Genomic DNA, 23,912 nt, shown 5'->3' with positions numbered 1-23,912 from the left:
AAAAACATGGCGTACATACTCTCTACAATCTCTAGAATCCAATAACGCAACTTATTTCTCTCTCTCTCTTTTCCAAATCAGATGCTAATTTTTCCCTCATCTCTCTCTTTTCTCTTCTTTGCAGCATCTCCCCATCTCGCTCATACATTTACAAATATCGCGACTAGGAATTTATCTAAAGTGTAAACCAAATGCTAATCCAAGCTGATAATCTAAGTGTAAACTAAGTGTAGGAACCAATACGAGAATTTAAACGCGTCTAAAACTGAAACAAAACGCAAACCAACAAACAAGAGACAAAGAGCAAAGCAAAGCATCGCGCGCGTGATAAACCAGCGGCAACAGCAACAACAATTTCCTCTCCTCTCCGTGGTACCTTAGGTCGGCAAAATAGCTAAATCCATTTTGCAATTCTTAAAAAAGAAGAAATCACATCATAGTTCGGCATCGGGCGAGGGCAAGCTACAGCAGCAGTCCAGCTACGAGGAGGAGGGCGTCGGCGGTGGAGGAGGACCGGAGCAGGCGGCTAGCAGCAGCAGCAGCTCGGCTGGGCCAGGAGGAGCAGTAGGAGGAGGCGCCGCCGCCGCAAGCCAAAAGACAACGCCACAAACGGCAGCAGCAGCCGCAGCAGCATCCGAAGGAGGAGCAGCCGCAACGAGCACGACAGACGGAGCAACAGGATCAGCAGCAGGAGCCTCCAGTGAGGAACCGCCACAGGTCTCTGCCAGCGCCACGTTTCGCCTTTCATCGCTCACGGGTACAATCTCGAAGATGGGGAACAACGCGACCACGTCCAACAAGAAGGTGGACGCCGCCGAGACGGTCAAGGAGTTCCTCGAGCAGGCCAAGGAGGAGTTCGAGGACAAGTGGCGCCGCAACCCCACCAATACCGCCGCACTCGATGACTTCGAGCGGATCAAGACGCTCGGAACGGGCTCCTTTGGCCGCGTGATGATCGTCCAGCACAAGCCCACGAAAGACTACTACGCCATGAAGATCCTCGACAAGCAGAAGGTCGTCAAGCTGAAGCAGGTGGAGCACACGCTGAACGAGAAGCGTATCCTGCAGGCCATCCAGTTCCCCTTCCTAGTGTCGCTGCGCTACCACTTCAAGGACAACTCCAACCTTTACATGGTTCTCGAGTACGTCCCCGGCGGCGAGATGTTCTCCCACCTGCGGAAGGTGGGCCGCTTCTCGGAGCCCCACTCGCGCTTCTACGCGGCGCAGATTGTGCTGGCCTTCGAGTATCTGCACTATCTGGACCTCATCTACCGGGACCTCAAGCCCGAGAATCTGCTGATTGACTCGCAGGGGTACCTCAAGGTCACGGACTTTGGGTTCGCCAAGCGCGTCAAGGGGCGCACCTGGACGCTCTGCGGCACGCCCGAGTATCTGGCGCCGGAGATTATCCTGTCGAAGGGCTACAACAAGGCCGTCGACTGGTGGGCGCTCGGCGTCCTCGTCTACGAGATGGCCGCCGGCTATCCGCCCTTCTTCGCGGACCAGCCCATCCAAATCTACGAGAAGATCGTCTCGGGTAAGGTGCGCTTCCCCTCGCACTTCGGCTCCGACCTGAAGGACCTGCTGCGCAACCTGCTGCAGGTCGACCTGACCAAGCGCTATGGCAATCTGAAGGCGGGCGTCAATGATATTAAGAACCAGAAGTGGTTCGCCTCCACCGACTGGATTGCGATCTTCCAAAAGAAAATCGAGGCCCCCTTCATACCCCGGTGTAAGGGGCCTGGCGACACAAGCAATTTCGATGACTACGAGGAGGAGGCACTGCGGATCTCCAGCACCGAGAAGTGCGCCAAGGAGTTTGCTGAATTCTAGATCAAGTTTTCCACCACCTCAACTCCACCCACACATTTGCAACCGCCACAACAACAAGAACAACAGCAGGACAGAGCAGATCCGCTGCTGCACTTGCTCCTTGCTCCTGGAGTTGCTGTCGCCAACTGCTGTTGCGGCCTGGCGGACCATGTCCTCATAGCCGTAGCCGCCGCCGTCGTTGTCGTCGTCGTCTTGTCTATATGTCTACTTCTACTTGCAACTGCAACAACAGCCACAACAACTACTACTATCTACATCTACTACGTCTACGTCTACGTCTGGACATATGGTTGATCTATATCTATGCCGAGAAACCATCCACATGCCACGTATCGATCTATCTAATCACACAACATAACAACACAAAAAACACATCTCTATATATTCTACTACATTGGATTTTTCACAACAATTTGCATAAATGTGAGTACACTACCAAGAAAATGTTTATAAACGATAGAGGCTAAGGCTTTATGCAAATCGATGAGCAGCTATAAAGAACCTTTCGATCCGACTCATATCAGTCGTAGGAAAAGAACGTTAGGAAGTGGAAAAATCCCCTACATATAAATGTATATGACCAACCGATGAAAGAACTTATTTAGGAATGTTTAAGGGAAGAACTTTAGAGATAGCAAAAGAAAACACGTACATATATGAATCACAGATGAAAGACTTCTTTAAAAATAAGCATTTTTGTCACTCGTTCCCACTAATTTCAGTTACTTTTTTGAGAAAGAAACCGATATTCACGTATAAAAGAGATATCTTAGATAACCTATCCCAATAATAGAGGATATTTGTATGGTATGGTATTGTTGTATGGTAATTCCATTATATTTTATGCATGTACTAACTTTGGATCTTTGTTACTAATCCCCCGACTATACCCAATCTTCAGAAGCACTTTTTTTATACATTTACACTGCGATACATATATCATAGACCATCCCTTGCAATACATTATGTTCTTTATATCTTAATTTATGTAACGTTTCGTAAACCTTAACCTACTATGTATTTTAACTCAATTTGTATATATTGCTTCTGTATTTTTATATTTATAAAAACCATCGTTTAATTTTGTGTCTCTTTTGAAGTATAACCTCTCTTTCCATTTTCTTTTCTCATATTAATTTAATCTCCATTTATACATTTCCTTTTTTTATTATTACTTAATAATTCTGTTTATTGTACAAATCTAAATATTTATTCATACTCATTATTCATTCATACTCATATACCGACCAAATCGACATATTCTCTGATGTTAATCTACTGTTTCTATTATATAAAGCATGACTACACCACAATTCCTCCCAACACATATCATATTGCATAATTGAATGTTAATCTATTGACTATAAATAATATGAACCTTTTTCGTAATGAGATTTCATTTGAGTAGCGCAAGGGTAATTCTCCTCTCCACTGCAATCCCCTTTTTTGCTGACTGTTTGTTGTGTGACTTTTCCCGCATGTGATTGATGGGACGAGCATCAGTCTGATTGATTGATTGTTTTGCTCGCAGTTTAAGTGCGTTCCAGAGAGTTTTCGTTATGAGACAAGAGAGGCATGGCATTCCTCAGACATTTGTTTGTTTGTTGTTTGCACAATATATGGATCGACATGGAATTCTTTTTTAATTAGATTCCCTCGAACTTGTATATTCCATTGGATGAGTCGTCTCTCTGTGGGGCACATACCCCTTGGTTACTACTTCCCGATCTATATACGTGATGTTTCACACATTTTTCTTAGTAATTCCTGGTAAAGGAAAAACATACACAAATGGCTATAAGTCATTCGAAAAGAGTGTCTTATCCTCTAGAATGACAAAGAGCAAACACAATACTGATAATATTGTTATTTGTTGCCATGAAATGTGCTCGCAATTCAAACCATTTCATGGGAAACCAACTCTATATGTCGGTTTTTATTCTAATTTATTTTCTGTTATCTTTATCAGTTTGCCTGGGAAAGCTTAAGCAAATTACTCTCTAATTCTCCTAAGGAATATTCACAATTGACCCATTTCTAGGGGTATATACTCGTAAATAATGCCAGAAACCTGAAACCAAAAAATTTGAACATGAAATATTAGGAATACTTTTTCATTTGTCGACTTTTGCGTGCCCACTGGCCATTAAATAAAGAAACTACTACTCTTTCTGCTCGTAATTAATAAATTATAATATTTTATGTTCCCCTTTCATCCCCCAATATATTTCATGAGCAAAAAATGCGTGCAAATGCCGCATGAAAATAATTGGAAAATTCTGTGGAAAAGTGAAAACAACTAACGAAGAAAAACTTGAAATTCTTAAAAGATCGAAATATTGAGTGACCATGACCTTTATCCGACCTTTAGCCAAGCCTCTGCGGCTGTCTCAAAATTATCTAAATATTTGCCATCCCATCAATGTGTGTTCTGTTTCGCTTTATTTATACCCTGTACGAATCGTATATTTCCATGTGACATGTGTCTCGTCTACAAATTTTATTGGCACCAATTATAATTGTTGTTTGTTGCTTTTCTGTCGCTTGCTTTCTGCTGAAGCAGACGCTGAGGGGAAGGCCATCAATCATTTGTTTTGGGCCAAGTCAATTACGATTTCGTTCGTAGTCATGGGTACTAAGTACGAGTATTTGGGCATTAGCCTTACTTATTTACCTTAAACGAAATGTATTCTATGGATTTTCTGATTGTTTATCGATGGGAAGAAGTGTGATGAGTGAAAAGGGGGTGTTAGGGCGGGTGCGCTAGGCCCGCCTTTGCTTCCACAGTGTACTCTGTATAGAGGATAACTGGAACAGATTTTTAATTTAGGCATTATCTACATATATTTAGTTTCATTACGATCTGATAATTTTGAGAGCCCGGATCATTAAAAAAAAGTTTCATAACTCTTAAGTAGATTCGTTGTTATTCGGCTGATTTTCTCATTGGTTTCTTCGGCTTTTCTGTTTATTTGGAGCACAAAATCAGTTGGAGCCAAAGTTCAGGTCACAGCTGGATATCGCCACAAACTTGTTCTGAGAAGTCGCAGCAGACACGCACACTCTCAGAGACTCGACTTGCTCCAATAAGCAGCGCCTAGACCGTAAGCCAAAGCCGAGTAAAGCAGTTCGTAGGCTGTAGACACGACAAGAATGCAGCTACCAACGCGTGTGTGCAACTGACGACGTTGTCTGGCCAATTTTGGTCTATGAATACAAAAGGGGGCTCCGGGGGGATCTCAGCCTTGTAACAGTGCCCTCAAAACGGGGTTTGCCAACACGCACGCGCCACAACCCAAGCAAACGTTGGCAAAGAGTAGACAATGCTCGCAATTAAAGGAAAGATGGAAAGAAATAGCGAGAGAAAAGCAAAGAAAACAATTATGGAAAAGAGCTCCAGAGTTTCCCGAGTGTTCAATAAGACAAATGTGTTTTCTGGTTCTCCAGTTTCCCATCGCTCAAAATCTACGGTTAACAGAGATTTTCACTCCCAAAAAAGAAAAGAAAAACTGCGGCAACGCGGCGTATGAGTAATGTAAATCAGAAGAAAGATTTGAAGTGGGGATGAAAGAGTGGGTCCAAAAAACACTCAAATTTAATTTTATTTTCGTTTTTTCATACGCAATGAGGATAAATTAAATGTGATTTTTTTATTGTTGATTTTGTTAGCTTTTTCGTTGAGTTTTTTGAGGTTTTTTCTCTTCTTTTTTTGTTGAGGTTTTTGCAAACGGGTTTTCAGCAGTAGCCCTCCCCTCTCTCCCTCTGAATATGTTAGAGGAGTGGCAGTCGGCATTCAGCGAATGCAGGCCTTTAAATTGAGACAACAGTCAGTCAGCCTGAGACCAGATCCACACAACCAGAGATCCACAAAGCTATAGTCGAGACGAGCAGCACCACTGGCAAAACGAAGGCAAACTGCGAGCAAAATCATTTAAATATAACGCAAACACGTCGTGCCCGACCATCTCTCTGTCTCCATCGGCTTCGACTCGTCACCAGTCCGCAAGCCCTCCCCTCCCTTTTCATGTTGTTTTTGTGCTCGTTTTAATTCTTTTTTTGTTTCATTCGTGCAATTATTTTCGTCGTTTTTGCTTTCAAATTGTAGTCGCTGTTTATTTACTTATTTTCGCTTCTCGTTCCACTGTTTTCGCTCCGATTCTCATAGCCATTGAATGATGCGGTATGGGTATATGGGGATTAACCATATTACGTTCTTCCATATCTCTGAAGGGAAGGCTCCAATACATCAGAACTCTTTGCTTCAGAGTAGAGAGTATTCAATATTCTAGTTCAAAGTTCTCTCACTCGTTACGGGATGTGTATATATGAGATACAAACGTCCCCAGTCTGTTTCTGTTTCTGTAGCTGCCTGTCTGTCCCCGCGACATCCAATGGACGGCAGGCAATTTTCATTCAGAATTTATGAGCAAATAAAATAGAATTGAACATGGAAAAACAGTGCCACAATGAAAATTGAAATTTTCTCTTTTTTTTCTGTTTACTTGTGGCGTTATTTATGGGCAGGTATATGCTATAGATTCCACTATATGTAGATACATATATCAGCTGGAAGGCACGGGAGAGATGAATGACTCCCGATACAAAGTTGCAGCATTGGGATATAGTTTTTGGGAGATAGAGAGAGAGAAACTTTGCTATCGAATTTCTGGGAAATAGAATTCATTCATTTCATTATAAGCGAAATACTTTTGCCTTCTGTTTAATGGACATTCGATTTCTCGAACACTTTTCTGAATGCCGATAAGGAATTAGCTGGAGAACAAATAGTGGACAACCATCGAGTGTTGCCCCACGGGAGGCAAGGGGTACCTTATCAGTAGAAAATTAAAAAAAAGAGAGCAAAAAAAAACTAAACCCAATGACGCCACTTGTCATACTAAAAGAAGTATTAGGGGTATGGAGGGGGGCCTGCTTGAAAACTAAAACAGAACTGGGGAGGCAACACAGAAAAACAACAGAAACGAAACCGAACAGAACAGAACAGCTGGCGATAAGACTGAAGGGGTGCAAGGTGATTGTAAGGGGGGTGGGGCGGTGGCAGAAGGGACACGAGAGTGGTGGCAACAAACAAAGGTAGTTATTAGATTCATTTATGCAGCTCCCACTCCCCCGGCCCTCTGCCTTTACTTCAAGTTTCTTCGTTTCTTCCAACGAGCCTCTCTCTCTTGTTGGGCCTCTCGGAGGTTCTCGGTTCGCCCTCTGGCGTTTCCCCTTATGGCCCCAATTCATTGTCTTTTGTTTGGTTTTTAATTTGTTTTGTTGGAAGAATGATGGCAGGGAGGAAGTGGGGGGTAGAAAATGGGTTAAGAGTATGCACATCATCACCCCCTTCCATTTTTGCTGGCATAGTTTTTCGTGGTTACATCATCATCATCGTGATTATCATTGCGATGTGATGCATTCATTATCATCATGTGTACTGATAACAAAAGACAACAATAACAGTACTTTTTATTGGTCCCCTGCTCTCTTCCTACCCTGGCCCTCTCGCCACTGTCTGTGACGGCGAACATACAATTACAGTTATAGTCGTGCGTCTAATTGAATTTGATAAAAAAACAGAATGAACGAAAGAAGTGGAGAGAAGGGAAGAGAAGAGAAGGGAAGAGGCAGCAGCAGAGGGGAATACAATTAGCGGGGGAGATAGAGAAAGAGAGGACAATTCCCATCGGCCATTTCTCTTGTACAAATTCAATAAAATTGACATGTAATCAATAATAATTTTGTTGCCAGAGAAAGGAATAGAGAGAGACTCTCAATGTGGTTTGACATTGAAAAAGGGCGGCCTACCGAGAGGCAGAGAGAGAAAGCGGGCAGAGGAGAACGTGGGACCAGGTGCCAAGTAGCAAAAAAAAAGAAAAAACAAAAAATTAACACAATGGAAGATTATTTCAAGGGTCGCATTATTGATACCCCTTTAGAAACTATTTAATTGGGGGACATTCGTCAAAGGATGGGAAGGGTGCGGTAATTTGCTGTAAAAATGTACCCATAAGCAAACATACCCTTTTCAAGAGAGTATTCGCCATGAGCAATTCGGGATATGTTAATAATGAAATCTAGTCACAACATAACACCCCCCTTCTGCAAGGGGTATAAGAAATTGAATATATATATTTTTTCTTTGCCTATTACCGTCCAAGTCACTTCCTCCCTACACACAGCGCACGTAGCGTAATTATTGATTAATTATTTTTATGTGTGTGCGTGGGGGGGAGTGTGTGCCTCTTTGTTTTACCCTATAGAAAATTACACTGCGCAACGGGGAAATGAGGAGCGGGTAAGGGAATGCCTTCTTTAATGGAATCATCAATCTTTCGAGAATGACAAATACACTCTACCCTGCAGAAGAGTGTAGATTGGCAGGGGCCGGAGGGGCATGGGCAGACCTAATCATTTAGCTCTGTTTCTGTTATATTTTTTTGTACTCGGATTTTATATATTCTCTCTCTATTTAATTGGGTTATTTCGCATTCATGACGTCAGTCGTTTGACATTCTTCTACTTACGCATTTGTGATGATTCTCGTTTCAAGTAAACAATTTGTTGAATGTCCTTGACCTATAGACAAATGCAGTGCCTCCGATCCCCCCGCTGCGTTAGTCGTTCATTTGAGTTTTGAAGGTAATCCCCATCCCCAACCTCTCCAACCGCATTGATAATTAAGCTAGTTCTCTATGCACTTTACCTTGGAGGCCATGCCACCGCACCACATGACGTATACGCAACATGTTTTTGCATACATTACGCATACGAATACGCCGTGTGGGTCGCTGCTCTAGAGTGAATTTGTATACCCTCTATTGTCGAGTGCTGCCAGAAGCAAATAAATGTAATTACTGTCTTATCATAATTACAAGAGAGAAAAAAAAGAAGAAAAAAATTAATGCGATGAGGGAGAGAAATAAGAATGATGACGATGGATGATGGCGTTTAAGCTTCTCAGCTGTGTTTCATCCACAGAGTCCACAGATACACTCAGATACAACTCGAACGCACACTCACGCAGTGCACTCCATTCCCTCCGTCCATCCCTCATCCCGTCTCACTTTTCCTGGAATATTTCTTGTTGCTTCTGTAGTTGTTTCAAATTTTAATTTCATTTTATTGCAGCGCACAAATTGTGCGCCATGTCGCCGGCGGCGCTGTTGCGTGTAAGCCCCCATCCATTCATCCACTCATCCCACTCTGCCCCTCTTGTGTCCATCAGTTCTCCCATTATCCTCCTCAGTGGCTTCCTTAGCCAGTATGCCCTGTGGCTATGGCATGGTAGGGGGGAGAGAGAGAGAGAGGGCTGCTCGAACAGTAATCTCTCTGACAATTGAGAGGATTCATCCATTTTTCAGCCCAGAATGGTGTACTCTTGAAAGTTGTTTCGTGTTGAAATGAACTATTTCTCACATTCCCCGGCATGGAGTACTCCTCGATCTTCCCTCGCGGGGTGAAGGTGCGTTTGTGTGTAATGTTAATTGCCTTCATGCGCGCGCAAGACAACTTGAGTCTCCTGTTCATGCCTCCTCATACCCTTTCATCCTCTTAAAGCCTCGTGCTGCCTGCTGCTGCCTGCGGGCACCACAGTTGACCCCAGACCCAACCCAATCCTGCTCCAAAGTGTGGGTCCTGGCCTGAGTCCTACCGTGTCTTGCCTTGCCTTGCCCCTGGTCTTTAATTACTTTCGTAGTTAATTCTGTTACAACAAAAAGCGGGGCATGCGGCAGTGGCAGCAACAGTAGCAACAGCAACAATGACAATGTCATTGCAAAAATTGAAATTTGCTTTTAATTTGCGCTTCTCGCTCTTGTCACTTGGCCCATCAGCTTTTCCAGTTTTCCCTGCTTGGCCCTCGCCCGCACCCTCCCCCTCTGTGTGTCTCTTGTTTCCGTTTCCTGTTCATTCCGTTTGACATTTTCTCTCTGTAGTGCTGCGGAATACGAGAGAAAATATGAAATGGAAAACGTATTTTATGCATATAAAATTTCTTTAATTGATTTGTCTTGAGGGCCTCTATTGATTTTCCCTTTTTCTTTTCGTTTTGTGTGGTGTCATCCCCCAGGACCGTGTCCCGTGTTCCGTGCCCCATGCCCCTCCATCGTGATGTCTGCGCTTTCATTTGGCAGGAAAATTGATTTGATTTCAAAGCAAAAAAGTTTATTGACATTAGATACGGCGTACCGCATTGCTTCTACTACGATTATTGGCCCCAAAAAGTTTTCCACACTTTGATTTACGAGCGAGAGCGCCATCGATGGATAATTGGCATGCCGATCCCCGATTTAATGTTAAACTCCATGGAGAGGGTATGCTAATTAATGATGGGTATTGCTATGGTCGCTACGAACGCATACGAATATGCTGATTTTTTATGGCATTTGTTTTCGTATTAAACAAAGTTGAAAGTTCAAAGCGAATGTCTTTCTGTCTCTCAGAGATGAATGTGAGAACAGAATATTGAGAAAAGAAGAAACGAGAACAACAAAGCACCGAAAGCCGAAAGTGAATTGCAAATTGCAGATCTCTTTTCTGTTTTTACGTTTATTGAACCCTCGAACCAGTGAGGGAGGGAAGAGTAGGAGCACTCGACTGATTGACCATCGGACAGAAGTCCGTAGAGGAAGCTGCTGCCAAAGTCAGTGAAGCGTAAGGGCAGATGGGTGACATGTGATGGGAGGGGGGGGAGGGTGCGTTCGTCAGCATTGAATGTTGTTCAGTTGAAAGAGTTTGAATGGAATTTTTATTGAAGATACTTTTTTTCTTGCAATTTCAAATCAATAAAAAATTTTGAATGACAACTTTTCTACTTTTTTATTCTATACCTATTATGCTCCCTGTCTATGAGAGCTTCTCTTGTGACAAGTGTTTCCTCATTCTTAGAAATCCCCTTGAATCCCCTTTCATTAGCTCTCTGTTTCACCTTGTTCTTATCTGTGTCTCTGGCAAGCCCAGAGATATGATACGTACATATATGATATGATATGAAATGCGTGGGCTTAGGACCCTGTCTCCGCTTTTGAAACTGAGTTAAGCAGCTGACGATGACGGTGGGTGGAAGGGAGGTTCTACCGACATTTGACATAGCTCTCTCTGTCTGTCTGTGGCACTTCTACTTCTCTTTATCTCTCGTGTGAATTTTATAAAAGGCCAAGCGACGGAAGAGAGAAGAGGGACTGGGCACAGCAGTTGCTCGTTCGCACAGGTTCTCCCTCTGTCCCTGTCCATCACTGGGCAATCTCTGGGGTTAGTCCTGGGCCTCCTGCTGAATATTTTATGGATATACGGCACAAACTGCATTTTAAAAAGTGTGTAATTACCGACCAGGGGAATTCACTCGACAGCCGACTGACTCCTTGACAAACTGACAAACAAACGGAGGGAATGAATGACTGGCGGACTAACTAGAGGGGCGAATAGATGTGGAATGTGTGAATTGTGTGTTTAAAGTCAATATAAAAGTATGGACTATAAATAAAATGAATAAAATCGTGTGTCGTTTGTCATTTGCATAAGTGAGTGGGTGGGTGGCTCCTCGTCTGCGGTTATCGATGTTTTCTGTAAAAATTATATAACATGAAGATGAATATATATTTTTTTTGGGGAAATCTCAGGCTAACCTGAAGGTTAGGGTGTGCACCACTGCATTCCAAGCTTTTATTGATGATTTATTTAATCAAAAAGTGCAATTTTGGAGGATAAGGAACATCTGTCTCAACAATCAACTCGTTTTCATAATATTTTACCGCCTCCGTATAAAAAATATTTTCGTTCGTGAAATATATGTTTCATTTATAGATCGTGCATGTATATCTAAAGATATTTTCGGTCTTGTCCACTCGCAGTGCCAGTGGCAGTGGTGCTCTTGCTTTTTTTTTGTTGATTTATTAAAATGTTTTTCGTCTTTAATTTTGGTTTTTTTGTGAGACCCCAAGACAGAAGATGAGGAGCTGATGGGGTTGCAGGGGTTGAAGGAAAGACTGAATATCTTTTTCTTATATAAATTAATTTATTTCATATGATTTAAGTATCCGTTGTTTTTTGTTAGAAATATCTTCCGAATATATTTTATATATTTTGATTGTTCTCTTTGTTGGCAACAATTTTGTCATTGCCTCTAGGTCAAATATGTTGCCAGACATGCCAGCTACTATTTCTCCTTCTGAAACCCCCCTTTTCGTTATACAACTTTTAATGTGAGAGAATGGGAGATTCCATGGATATTTGAGTTATCTTACGATAGCCAAAGACAGCGGGTGAAACCATTGCGAGGAGTACCTCCCACCTTTGTGCAGTCTTTTTGGTCTCTGAAAAACTCTTTTTGTCTTGATTTGTGGGAGGCTGAGAGGCCACTCACTTCAAGGCCACTCTCTGTTCGATCTCTGGACAAGAGAAAGTCTCTGTTTTTGGCCTCACTTAATGCGTACTCCCATTAGCCATTAGCCAGCAGTCCATTAGCCCTCCCTTAAGCCCATAATAACGGGTATTTGGCTTTATGTAATTCGAGACAAGAGCCAGAGACAAAGCCAGAGATCTCTTGTAATTTCAATGCCACAACTCCGGAGACAGAGGAGAGCAAAGTGGAGGTACACTCGAGAGTGACGACTGTGTAATGCTATATATCGCACTTCTCCAATTTCAGATATATGTTTGCAACTATTGTATACAAAATATATCTGTATCTTTATGGCTACACCTTTGCGTGGGTGCAGCGGTTGTGTCGGCGGCTGGGGAGCCAGTGACGCTTTTTGTTTAAGCGATAAAATGCCGCCTGAAAATACAACCAACTTTTTTATCTTGTTATTCTTTTTATTTTATACCTACATAACCGTGTGTGTGTGTATCTGTATCTGTGTTTTGTGCAAGAGATTTAATATAGCCCGCTGCTGTGGCTCGCTTACGTCATAAGCTGATGCCCCACTGCCACAGAAAGAGATGGAGAGACATGGTGGGCATGGGTGGAAGCATGTGCTGGAAAGGTCTGATAAGGCGAAAAATCTATAAACCTTTTTACATGCCAATATGCTTGCAGCAGCAAACATAGGGGGGGAATATTTTCACTACTTGTTTTATTCCCACCTGATGGATGCGGCAGGTGCTGCTCCTCCTGGAGATGGAGGGTCCTTCCACCTTCCTCAAATAGGATCTATGAAATTGAAAGCAGCTCCTGAAGTGCGGAGAGGGAACAATCACATAAAATTTATCCCATGAATAGCTTACAAGAAATGCCATTTATGGAATTTTTCTGGAAGAAAAGAAACCTCTCCCAAGTCTTACTCTGGGAAACCTGTAACCAAATGTAATCTCTGTATAATCCCGCTCATTCACCTACGCTTTTAGTTGCACGATTTTTCCGTTCTATTAACTTTTAAGACTCTAAAAGCCCCCGCCCGCCCCCAAAAAGTGACGACCTTGACCCAGCTCTTCACGTGTCCAAAAATATCAGAAATAACACAACTACCAAAATTAATAATAGACTTAAAAGTCGTGAACTTTGAGAGTCGGAGATTCGATGATTAGTTTTTGTGAGTGATTCGATTCGATGCGAGCTGTTAATTTGAATATGTGAATATTGAATATGATACGAGTATGCGGCTAGCGGAGGAGGTCAAGAAACCCGAGTAGGAAGTAGATATTCAAAACGAGACCTCAGTCAAGGCTGATCGGTGATCGGATCGGATCGGAAGAATTAGCAGCTGCAGAACGAGAGATGGCGAATTATGCAAATTAACCCCCTTTTTTTTAATACTAAATAATTGTATCTTTCAGCGTAAATCACAAAACTACAACAACTTCAAACTACAAGAACTACAATCTTCAGGTGGAACAGTGTAACAGTATCGCTGCTCCTCCTCCTCGAAGCCAAACCTCAGCCGAAGCAGCCTTTTTATCTAGAGACCAGCCAGAGAGGGCCAGAAGCGGTATGACAGGATGAACGGAAAGGAAAGAATGCCCAAATGGAATAGAAGCCCAAATAGAGATATAGAAATAGCAATGGAAACAATTACAAATGACTTACATATAGATATTCATTCATACATATAGCGTATATAACCACGAGACTACAGATATTTAGTTGTAACGTAGTTTAGTCTTATAACCGAAGAAGAATCGAGAAGAAAACGCAAAGAAAGCGGAAAACAAAAGAGAACAAACAAACATTGAGGAAATCCAGGAGAAAAATCATCATCCAAAAAAAATGGCTAAAGAATTTCATATTTCATTTCGATGAACCCCCGATCCACAAATCCATCCATCGATTAATCGTTCAATCAATTGATTTGTCGATCATTTGGTCAGTCAGTCAGTCAGCGGAAGCCACCACCACCACAACAACAACAACTTGAGAGTAAAAAAACGCTTTAATAATTTTTAAATTAAATACAAAAGGTTAAATTTAACACAAAAAAATTATGGCACACTCAGTGTGCTTGAAAAAAAAAACAACAAGAAGAAAGAATGAAAAAGAAGAAGAAGCAGCAGGCAAATCATATGATAAATAAAATGTGTAATATTTATATAAAGAAAATAATTACGAAGAATCAGCGATACGAGTCTCCCATAGAAAGCCTCACTTCACAGACATAATAGCGAACCAGAACGACAGGCATTTGGTCAACTGGTTAGTGAGTGAAATCGAGATTCAGTGTTGCGCAACGACAGTCAGTGTTCGTCAGCGCCTGAATATTCTTATACCCCCGCGCGCCCAGCTTGCGTTGATGTGTGGCTAGCTCTCGATATGTGTGTAGGCCTCGTGTAGACATGTCTCTAGATATTTATGTATAATACATGCATACACATACATACATATATAAATGTTGTACAATCAGCGACGACGTGCCACAATAAATCGTGCAACAAACCCCCTTTCCTACTCCCAGTAGAACCCACTAGGACAGTGGGACAGTGGCACCTAAAATCAAGCGTCACCCGTCAACCCATCATCGCAAACCCATGAATAGTTATCCATCCATCCAACATGCAACATCCTACATCCAAAACTCGCAAAAGGAACCACACCAACAACTACTCAGATTCTAAAATAATAAATATTAAAAAGAAGAAAAAAGGAAGTAACAAATAAAAAGCATTGAAAACGCAGCAAGAAATATATAAGAATATACGATTTAAAAAACAAAAATGAAATCTTAATGTTTAATATGTAAGCCACGTAAAACAAAACAAAAAAAACTGAAAACATTTGTGTGTAAAAAATCGTAAAAAACTTAGGATTACAAAAAAAATTGAAGAAGAAGTCTAAGGCGAATTCGGAGTCAAAGAATCAGGCAAAAATGTCGAAAGCATGTTTGAAGCAAAGGTAAAGGAGAAGCGAGTATCAAGCGCAAGAGATGGAAGGAGATGAAAGAGATAAAAGCCAACTAAATATAGAGGAGCAAAACGGAAGGAGCAGCAGGTATAGTAATGCCAAAGGGTTGCGGTTGATTGGATTATATTTATTATTGTTTTTTTTTTTTAATATGAAAAAGTGCAAAGAAGAAAGGAGAGATTTCTATTAGGTAAAAATATTTTTTATTAAAATTATCCCTCTGTTATTATTCATTTCATTAAAAGTGAAGACTTTTTTCCATTACGTTTTGGATGTTGTTGTTGTTGTGAGAGATATGTGAGATATGAGTATTGTAGCGCAAGTGAGAGACAGAGAGAGAGTCGTAAAATGAAAAAGAATACAAATTAATTTATTACGCGTATATTTTATGTTTTCTATGATGATTATATACAAGTATATTTGTTCAACTATAGTTGCGAGACAAAAGTCATAAATAGGCATACAAATTAAGCAGCTAAATTTAATGGTAACTACGAGTAAATACGAGTAAAAATAAAACTAAAAACTAAATAGACACCGAAATCAATTGAGCAACCAGAAGCAGGAGTTTCTAGCAGCCACGATATGTTCACACATCACAATCAACATTTGATCATACATAGAGATACAGATATAAAATATATGATTGATGATTTGAGTTGGAGTCCTTTTCTTCACTCATACACACTGACACTGACACTGACACACACATGTCCCGTACACACAAGCATACATATATGGAAAATAGTCGTACGAGTATGATAGTAGTCTGAGAAAAACAATTTAATATTGAGAATATATAACTAAATATATATATATACAATAAACATATGTGCAGTAAGAAGAGGAAGTTGTGCAATTTTAATTGTTTTCTCGTGCGTTTTAGTCTTTTGTGTTGGTTAACTTTTTACGGTAACTGTCGCAGAAGATCTATCTGAAAGTATCTGAAAGAGCTTTACTATCTGACTAATGATTTGATCTTTATGAATAACTTTAATATGTATTAAACGGAAAATTTTGCACTAATTTGTAATTGTATTTAATGATTAATATAATGTATCTATCTACCTATCGTTTTTTTGGTTGCTGGAACTTATCCTTCCTCAGTCCAACAGTTTGTTCGATTAGTTGATTAACAAAACAAAAGAAGAGTGAAATTTCTTTTCCTTTTTCGTTGTTTCACATGTGTGTGCGTTCAGAATATTGATAAATATATACATACATAATGATATATATATATCCATAAGAAGAGGAGCAGACGAGGGGGAGCAGAAACGCAAACAAAATTCAAACAAATTATTTAATTTAGTTTATAAATTTAAGTTTATATAGCAAGTGCATATATAATATATATATATTTAAAAACCAAACAAAAAAGATCTGCAAAATCTTAAAAAAAAAAACAACATCAACCAAACAAAAACACATACAAGCATACAATAAAAACAAAAAATTATATCTAAAAAAAAAACCAACAAATTTGCGAAAAAGTAAAACAATTATAAGTAACAAATATAAAAAAACGATGGAGAGAGACAACAACAATCCACACAAGGAAAAGAAAGGAAACAAAACAAACAAACAAAAAAAAACCAATAAAATGAATTTGAAATCCTTAAAAAATATATACACAAAATGTGGGCGTTCTCATTGATGTCTGATGGGGTGGGGGCGGAGAGGTTTGCTCTAAGATTTTCTCTGGAGGGGATGGGCCGGAAACGAATATGGAATGGAGAAGGAATGGAGCTCCTGCTGTCACGACAGACACACGGCTCCTACGAAATGTGTGAACGGAATTTCATGGATGAAATTCTCAAGTAAAAACATCTGCACTGGAAATTCCTTTCAGCCGAAGGAGACCTGTCATTGCTACTGCCGCACACCAGATGTCGGGATGTTACACATGAGTGTGTATATATGTATTTAGTAATCCCATCTTACGAATAAGTAAGTATATTAGAGCGTGTAATACATGTGCAAGTCTCGGAGTTTATATTTATGTTTTGGCAATAGCTTTACCAAAGGATATTCCATGTAAATTATTACCTTATGTCATTGCAATATCCTTATATAATATTCTTTTTCCCAGGCAGATACTTATTTAATGCGTTTCCTTGCAGCAAATTCCCACATAATTTAACCGTAATTATCTTTGAATATAATATTCCAAAGGAACCCCCATTCGATTGTAATCCATTAACAATCACAAAGCAATCATTTGTCTATTTTCTTTAGACCACTTTTCCATGCAGAACATGCCCCAAACACACATGCCACATGGTATCCGTATCATTTGAAGTTCGTATTCCTAAACTTTTGGTCGCATGCCCCAAAACACTAGAGAACAAAAAAAAACTAAACAACTTTCCACAAAAAAAAAAAAAAAGAGCAGAAACAAAAACAAAGTGCAGAGAGAAAAATCGTAGGAAAAACAAAAAAGGACTGCGGGACTGTCAAAAAGTTGTGCATAATTTTTTGGTTTGTTTCGTTTTTCTTTCGCCTTCCGCTTTTTCATACCATACATTCATATCGTACGATACGAAACGATAGGTACACCTTTTGACACACTTGCCGTTGGCTTTTCCTTTATACATTTCCACATGCCACAGAGTGAGAGTGAAAGAGAGATAGCAAGAGAGAAAAGCAGTTTTTATTTTGTGTTTCCTTGATTTTTCGGGGGGTCTCTGCAGACAAAAGTTGGCGTGTGTACATGCCATATAACACAGACACACACTCAAAGTACGATACATACACACACACGAGAGAGAAAAACACCCGCTTTATATGCATATTTATATATATACATATAGTGTACATATAAATATATATGGAATGTGAGGTTAGGGCATGGCAAGCCATTGGAAGGAACAACAGGAGACCTAGTCGTCGTCCCGCATGTCTGAGGTTATTTATAGCAACACTTTTTCGGCCAACATTCACATTAGCTCCACACTTGCGTTGGCTTTTCCATCCATGCTATGCTGCTGCTCCTTTCGCCAAGTTTGTCCTTAAGTTTAGGTCAGGATACGTACGGAACGGAACGGACAGGAAAGGACATTGGGGAGACGGTAGGTGGTAGGAACAAACGCTAAGCAGCTTTATGATTTGTGTGTGTGGCGCTTCTGTGAGCTGTGTGTTTGTGGGGCCTGGGGCAAGGGAATTTTCCTTTATGCAGTCAGAGAAACAGAGAGAGCGACAGAGAGACGGAAAATAATAATTCCAGCCATGGCCAAGTGAACAGTGAAGCCGGGCCTTTGTGTGCGAGACATCAAAGAGGAGTTTTCTCCATAAATAGATTAACCCCAAAGGGGATGGTAGGAGACTTTGGGAAATCCGATGAATAGTTGGCGGAAATTTACCATTAATTGTGTCGAATATTCAAAGAAAAGAAAACCTTAATAAGTTTTCCATTTCTAACGTTTAAGAATGAATAGTTTTGGAAACAATCGAAGGAATACTAACAAGTAGAATGCCGCTGTCCCCTCTGTCTGTATGCATGGTACACGTGTCTTTTGTGGTTTGGTTGTTCCACTGTACACTCGTATGAGTGCTTTTTTCCTTTGACCTCCTCTTTCTCCTCGTGCGGGTGGATGATTGTTTTTCTGGCTTGGCTTGCAAAAACCAGAGAAAGAGAACGAACGACAAAACAGAGAAGGCAATGGCCACTTTTCAATGTGTCGCCGTCCTACCAATTAGATTCCCTCCCTCCTAAGCCTCATACTCCCCCCCTACGCTATTATAGCCAACCAATTTGTGGTGGTTGAGGAAATCTATACGAGTATGCATGTGGCATGTGGCACCGACCAGGGAGGGGCTCCCTCTGTGTTTCTGGTCTTTGTTGCGTTTTCTGCTGTGGCAGCAAATGTGTACGTGGCAGGCAATTGGATCTGGTAATTGGAAAATAAGTTGAAAATTCATTTTATTAAAGATTCAGATACACAGATGATACAGAGGAGGTGGACAGGGACAGGTTCTTTGAACCATTCCATAGTTCCATTCTGATAGTTATGCAGATGCCAGATACCTCAACCACAGAGCAAAAGAATTCACGAGAAATATTTGCATTTAGCAGGAATATCTGCAATGAAATGTGGCGCATAATTTATCTCGACATTTATGGGGGAATTTAAATCTATATTAATCATAAAACTAAATTTCAGAGCGTTGAGGCCACAGAGCATTCCGATTCTCCCGATCCGATGGCAACTAAATATATTCCCGCAAAATGTTGGCTGTCGTCTGACGGCAGAGGAAGCGGCAGCTGTGCAAACACTCTCTCTTTCCCCGAGGGCAGGGCACTCAACACATAGCACATATACATATAGCTGAAGATATAGTAGAAAAGGGACTGACGACAGAGTGGGAGATACGTTAATTAAATGTCTATTCAATTGTTAACTTTTAAATAGAGCAAACAGCTGGGAAACTTCAGCTCCGAGAGAGAAAAGAGTGAGCGAGAGAGCACTGCTGTTTGATTGATTTATCTGAAACAATAATTATAGAGCCCTGCTCTAACAGAGCAAATTGAATCGACAACAACTCCACGAACGTTGCAATTGCAGGGTTGCATCATCATCAGAACCCAAACGATATCCAACGGATGTGCACGGCCCCTCCGTGCAATTTCCAAGCTAATTATTAACATGACTTTTGTTCGCATTGCACTCTCGCTGAAAGAGGGAGAGAGAGAGAGTCCAGAGTTACAACTGAATTTTGATTTCATTTTCCGACTGGCTGCACACACAAATTGTGACACCCCATTCCTCCCCTTATTATCCCACACAGCGGGAGTTCCGAATGCATTTCGAGGCGGCACTCGTAAAGTAAAACTTTTATGGGTCCAGTCCAGACTTAAAATGCCTGTGCAATTATTCCAATGAATTCGCTGTTAATTAGATGGCGAACTTACGAGCTCTCTCTGCTGGCAACTCTGTTCTGCCAAGTGCAAAATGAGTAATATCTCGATATGCAAGTTGAATGCGAAACGAGTGTAGATATAGATCGAAGTTGCTGCTCACTTATTCACTCCTCCCTATCCGTTTGAGCTTCTGCTTTCCTGATAATTACCTCATGAGTAATACCTTAAATGTCTAAACATTAGTACAGGCACACCACCCCGGAGGCAAACGCCTGAAAAAATAAATAAAATTACTCATAAAAAAACGCTAAAGAAAACAAAATGTGCTTCAAACTGAGCTGAAAAATCAAATGCGAGTCTAGTCTATAATATTTCTCGTAATTTTGTTTATTTATATAAAAAAAGAGGTGAAAAAATCAGCAAATGTTGAGGACAAGCAAATAAATTTAAGAAATAAAAGCCCGAAAAATAAAAATAAAGAAAAGAACCGACGGAATCAAGAGATCAGGGTCTGTCTGTCGGTCTGTATATAGTATATTTATAAACAACTGCTGTTTATTCCCATCTAATGCAAATATGCATATCTGTACGATATGTGTTTGCTTTAACAGTTCCACACATAATTGTATTATCAGAACCATAAACTGGAATTTTATTGACCAAAAAAAAAAACGTTATTAACAAATTAGAAGGAGGCGCCCAATCCCCTATCCACTCGATAGACAAACAATGGATATGGTAACATAAACACTGTATAAAGAGGCGAACATTTATGGAAATATTTCATGGAAATAGAAAACGGATACATACATATTTGAAGACGAAGAGAATGATAGATATTTTTTCTTCGGAATAATATTCCTACCTGTTTTCCCATGCATTATTCAGGTTTACCGTATTTTATATATGTAATATCTATCTATATTTTAAGCTTAAATTCCATCTATATTTACCATGGCTATATGGATATTTTGTTTGATTATTTGCAAATGCGTTGGAGGCTGTCTTCGACCGGTTATTCTATTTTTAGCCCAGGGATGAGGAGGCGAAAATGGAAAATCAAAGATAATACTACTACTATTGTTAATTTGTTTATGACAGTGTTGTTCAGATTGAAATGTTTCTTAACGCGCCTCTTTTTTTTTTTTTTTTTGGTATCTCTACTTTTTTCCTCTAGATACTCTCTCTACTCTGGGTGTGTCTTTCCCTACCACTCTCCATCCGTCTGTCTGTTTGTTCCCCTTAAATTGGTATTAATTGATGGGGAGGACAGGGCATGGGCATGGACAGCATCCACAGAGAAGAGTGAGCGGAACAGACAACAAAAAACTTGTTGCCAGTCGGTCCGACTGTCAGTTGGGCATTCAATCATTCTGGCCTAACCCAAAAAAACGTGCCGACTGTTTTTTGGGAGCAAGTGCGCCTGCGTCGAGGGAGAAGAGGCCCCCAAAAAAAAGAGTACAGACAGAGACACACACATCTAAGCCAAAATAACATGTTTCGAGTACAGTGAGGCTTCCCTACAGACACCAACAAGTGGCCCAAGAGCTCACGACTCTCCCTAAGGGGTTTTCCCTGTGAGGCTTGGATGGGATTTCTCTTGGCGTGAGGTATTCTCTTGCCCTCCCACACCCTTCCTACAAAAATTGAAATTCGCGACAATTACGTCAATTTTGCGTTGATTTTTCTTCATCTAGTGGTCCGTCCGTATACATATATCTATGGGAAGTATCTCAGCGGTGCGGTGTCTGAGTATCTTTGTAGCTGTGTATCTGCAGTGCATCTCTTGGGTGAGCCATTCAATTCATGTTCACACGTGTGTTTATTTTGCCTCGATTTTGACGCGGGGGCGTCGTCGTCGTGTCAGTCATGAGGAGAAATGGGGGAACGGATGAACGAGGGATGCTTCAGCGGATGGAAAGAGGCACACAGATACAGTATCTACGGGTGTGTGTGTGTGTGTGTCTGTGGGGGTTATATAGTATGAAGTGTTACGGCATTTGTGGCATGGCATTGGCTTTCGCGTTTGTGTTTAAAATTTGGCTGTGTTATGCCACGAATATACAATATTTCACATTTATTAAGTGTCATTAAATGATTTGTACGAAATTTTAATTCATTTTCATGTCAGTTAATCGGTTGAAAATGTTTTTGCGGTTGCAAAGGAATTTATGATTGGATTTACAAAGGAAAGTAGAAGTAGAGATGCTCTTTCCTTAACCATTCCTTGACCATGATCTCCTCGTCCTACGCTACTTTCAGCCGTCAATCATTCAATCCTGATGTTTGTTCCAATCAAATTTCTGTTGCTCCACTTAAGAGCCTTTACCATTGGGTCGAAGGGGGACACACAGACAGCTTTGTGGGTTCAGCCGAGTGCTGAATCATGCTCCACGTTAATGCTAATGCAAATAATTCTGTGGACAGAGACGGAGAGAGGAGAAGAGAGGCAGAATTAAGAGTAGGGCGTGTTCAGGTAGAGAGTCCAATGAACGAGTAATTAAGAAACGTGGCCCAAAAGCAACAGAGAGAAATCAGACAAATGTCGCACAGCAATTTACAATTGTTTGCTGTCTGTCGCGGGGGGCGCCTATGCCAACAGCCGCCTCGGGAGGAACCGGGCGAAGAATTTGGGGCTGGGTTCTTGATCGATTTTAATGCGCAGAAATATTGTGAAGGAGAGGAGTCCATTAATTGGCGATTACTTGAGGCAGAACCACAATGGAAGCCCCACACAAAGGATGGCACTTATTCCTGTGATAGTAATACTAAAAATGAATTAAAACCATAACCCATGACAGAAGGGAGATATGATGGCAAAAGGTTACAGAAATCGATCAAAAAAATGGTAAACTCTAATATTTTAGGGTACATTAACCTCACGAAGAGTGGGGCGGAGAGAGAGATAAACTTTTAAGATTTTTTCAAACGCACTTTGAGTTCCAAGTCTGATATTTCGCTTAATTAGAAATGATGTTAACACGCGAGCGAGCACCGTCAATGGGACACAGAGTACTCACTCTCCGAATCAGCGGGACTCTATCTGTATATCTGTATATTTCGCAAATGGAGATAAACGCATAGAACACACGGCGTATGAGTGTTGTCGAATGGATGTCGCCATGATTGCCCCCCAAACGTACAGAGATCTCTCAACAGCAATAACAACAATTAAAAAAAAAACAAGCGGCAGAGGCACGGGGCAGATGCGAAAAACGGTAAACGTGTTTGCCCCTAATTTGATTTGTCTCGGCTTCGACTGCGGCATAGCTTTAATTGAGCAAACACGGATTTGTAGTGTATCTACACTGTCAGTCCGTGAATGTATCTCCACTCTCGTGTGTATCTGTATCTGTAGCGTGTGTGGTGTTTGTGGATGAGCTCATGGCGTTGGCTTTCAATTGCTGTGGCTCCTCCGACGACTGTCCGTTAATTAGCTCACCCTCTCCCACTCTCTCTCTGTCTCCCTCTGAAGTAACAGCCGCAACAGATGATGATCCGCCGCACACAGATAGCCCCCACACGGATTGATTGCCATCGAGAGCAGCGCGTGGCTTTAAATTGGTAGATTGATTCTTCTGCTGTGGCTGCGACTTTATCATACTTGTTTTACACTCTCTCAGTCTGCCACTCTCCTGACCCTCCTTCGATTCCTGGCATTTGCATACGTCAGACAGTCAGTCAGTCATTCAAAAATAGACGGACAGACGGATCCATTGAATCGCATGAATCCCACTAAAATTGACAACAACCAGAGAGAAGAGCAGAACACAGCAGAGAATACTCGTAACAACATGCCCGCCACTCTACACGCGTCAGTGGCGTCAAAATATGCGTAGAAAATAAATAATATTGCGGCCAAGAAACCAACTATAAATACAATAC

General features: G+C 41.1%; 1 protein-coding gene across 1 annotated transcript; it reads left to right on the top strand.

Annotated features, from left to right (window-relative positions):
* Positions 1–381: 381 nt before the first annotated feature.
* LOC111080431 (cAMP-dependent protein kinase catalytic subunit 1) lies at positions 382–13,950 on the top strand. The gene is made up of 2 exons (XM_022376040.2): positions 382–2,256; positions 13,612–13,950. Exon 1 carries the CDS (start codon positions 772–774, stop codon positions 1,831–1,833), a length of 1,062 nt encoding a protein of 353 aa, XP_022231732.1. The 5' UTR covers positions 382–771; the 3' UTR covers positions 1,834–2,256; positions 13,612–13,950.
* The last annotated feature ends 9,962 nt before the right edge of the window (positions 13,951–23,912 follow it).

This window comes from Drosophila obscura, unplaced genomic scaffold (assembly GCF_018151105.1).
Source record: "Drosophila obscura isolate BZ-5 IFL unplaced genomic scaffold, ASM1815110v1 contig_179, whole genome shotgun sequence".
Lineage (NCBI taxonomy): Eukaryota > Metazoa > Arthropoda > Insecta > Diptera > Drosophilidae > Drosophila > Drosophila obscura.
This window is presented reverse-complemented; position numbering and strand designations above follow the sequence as displayed.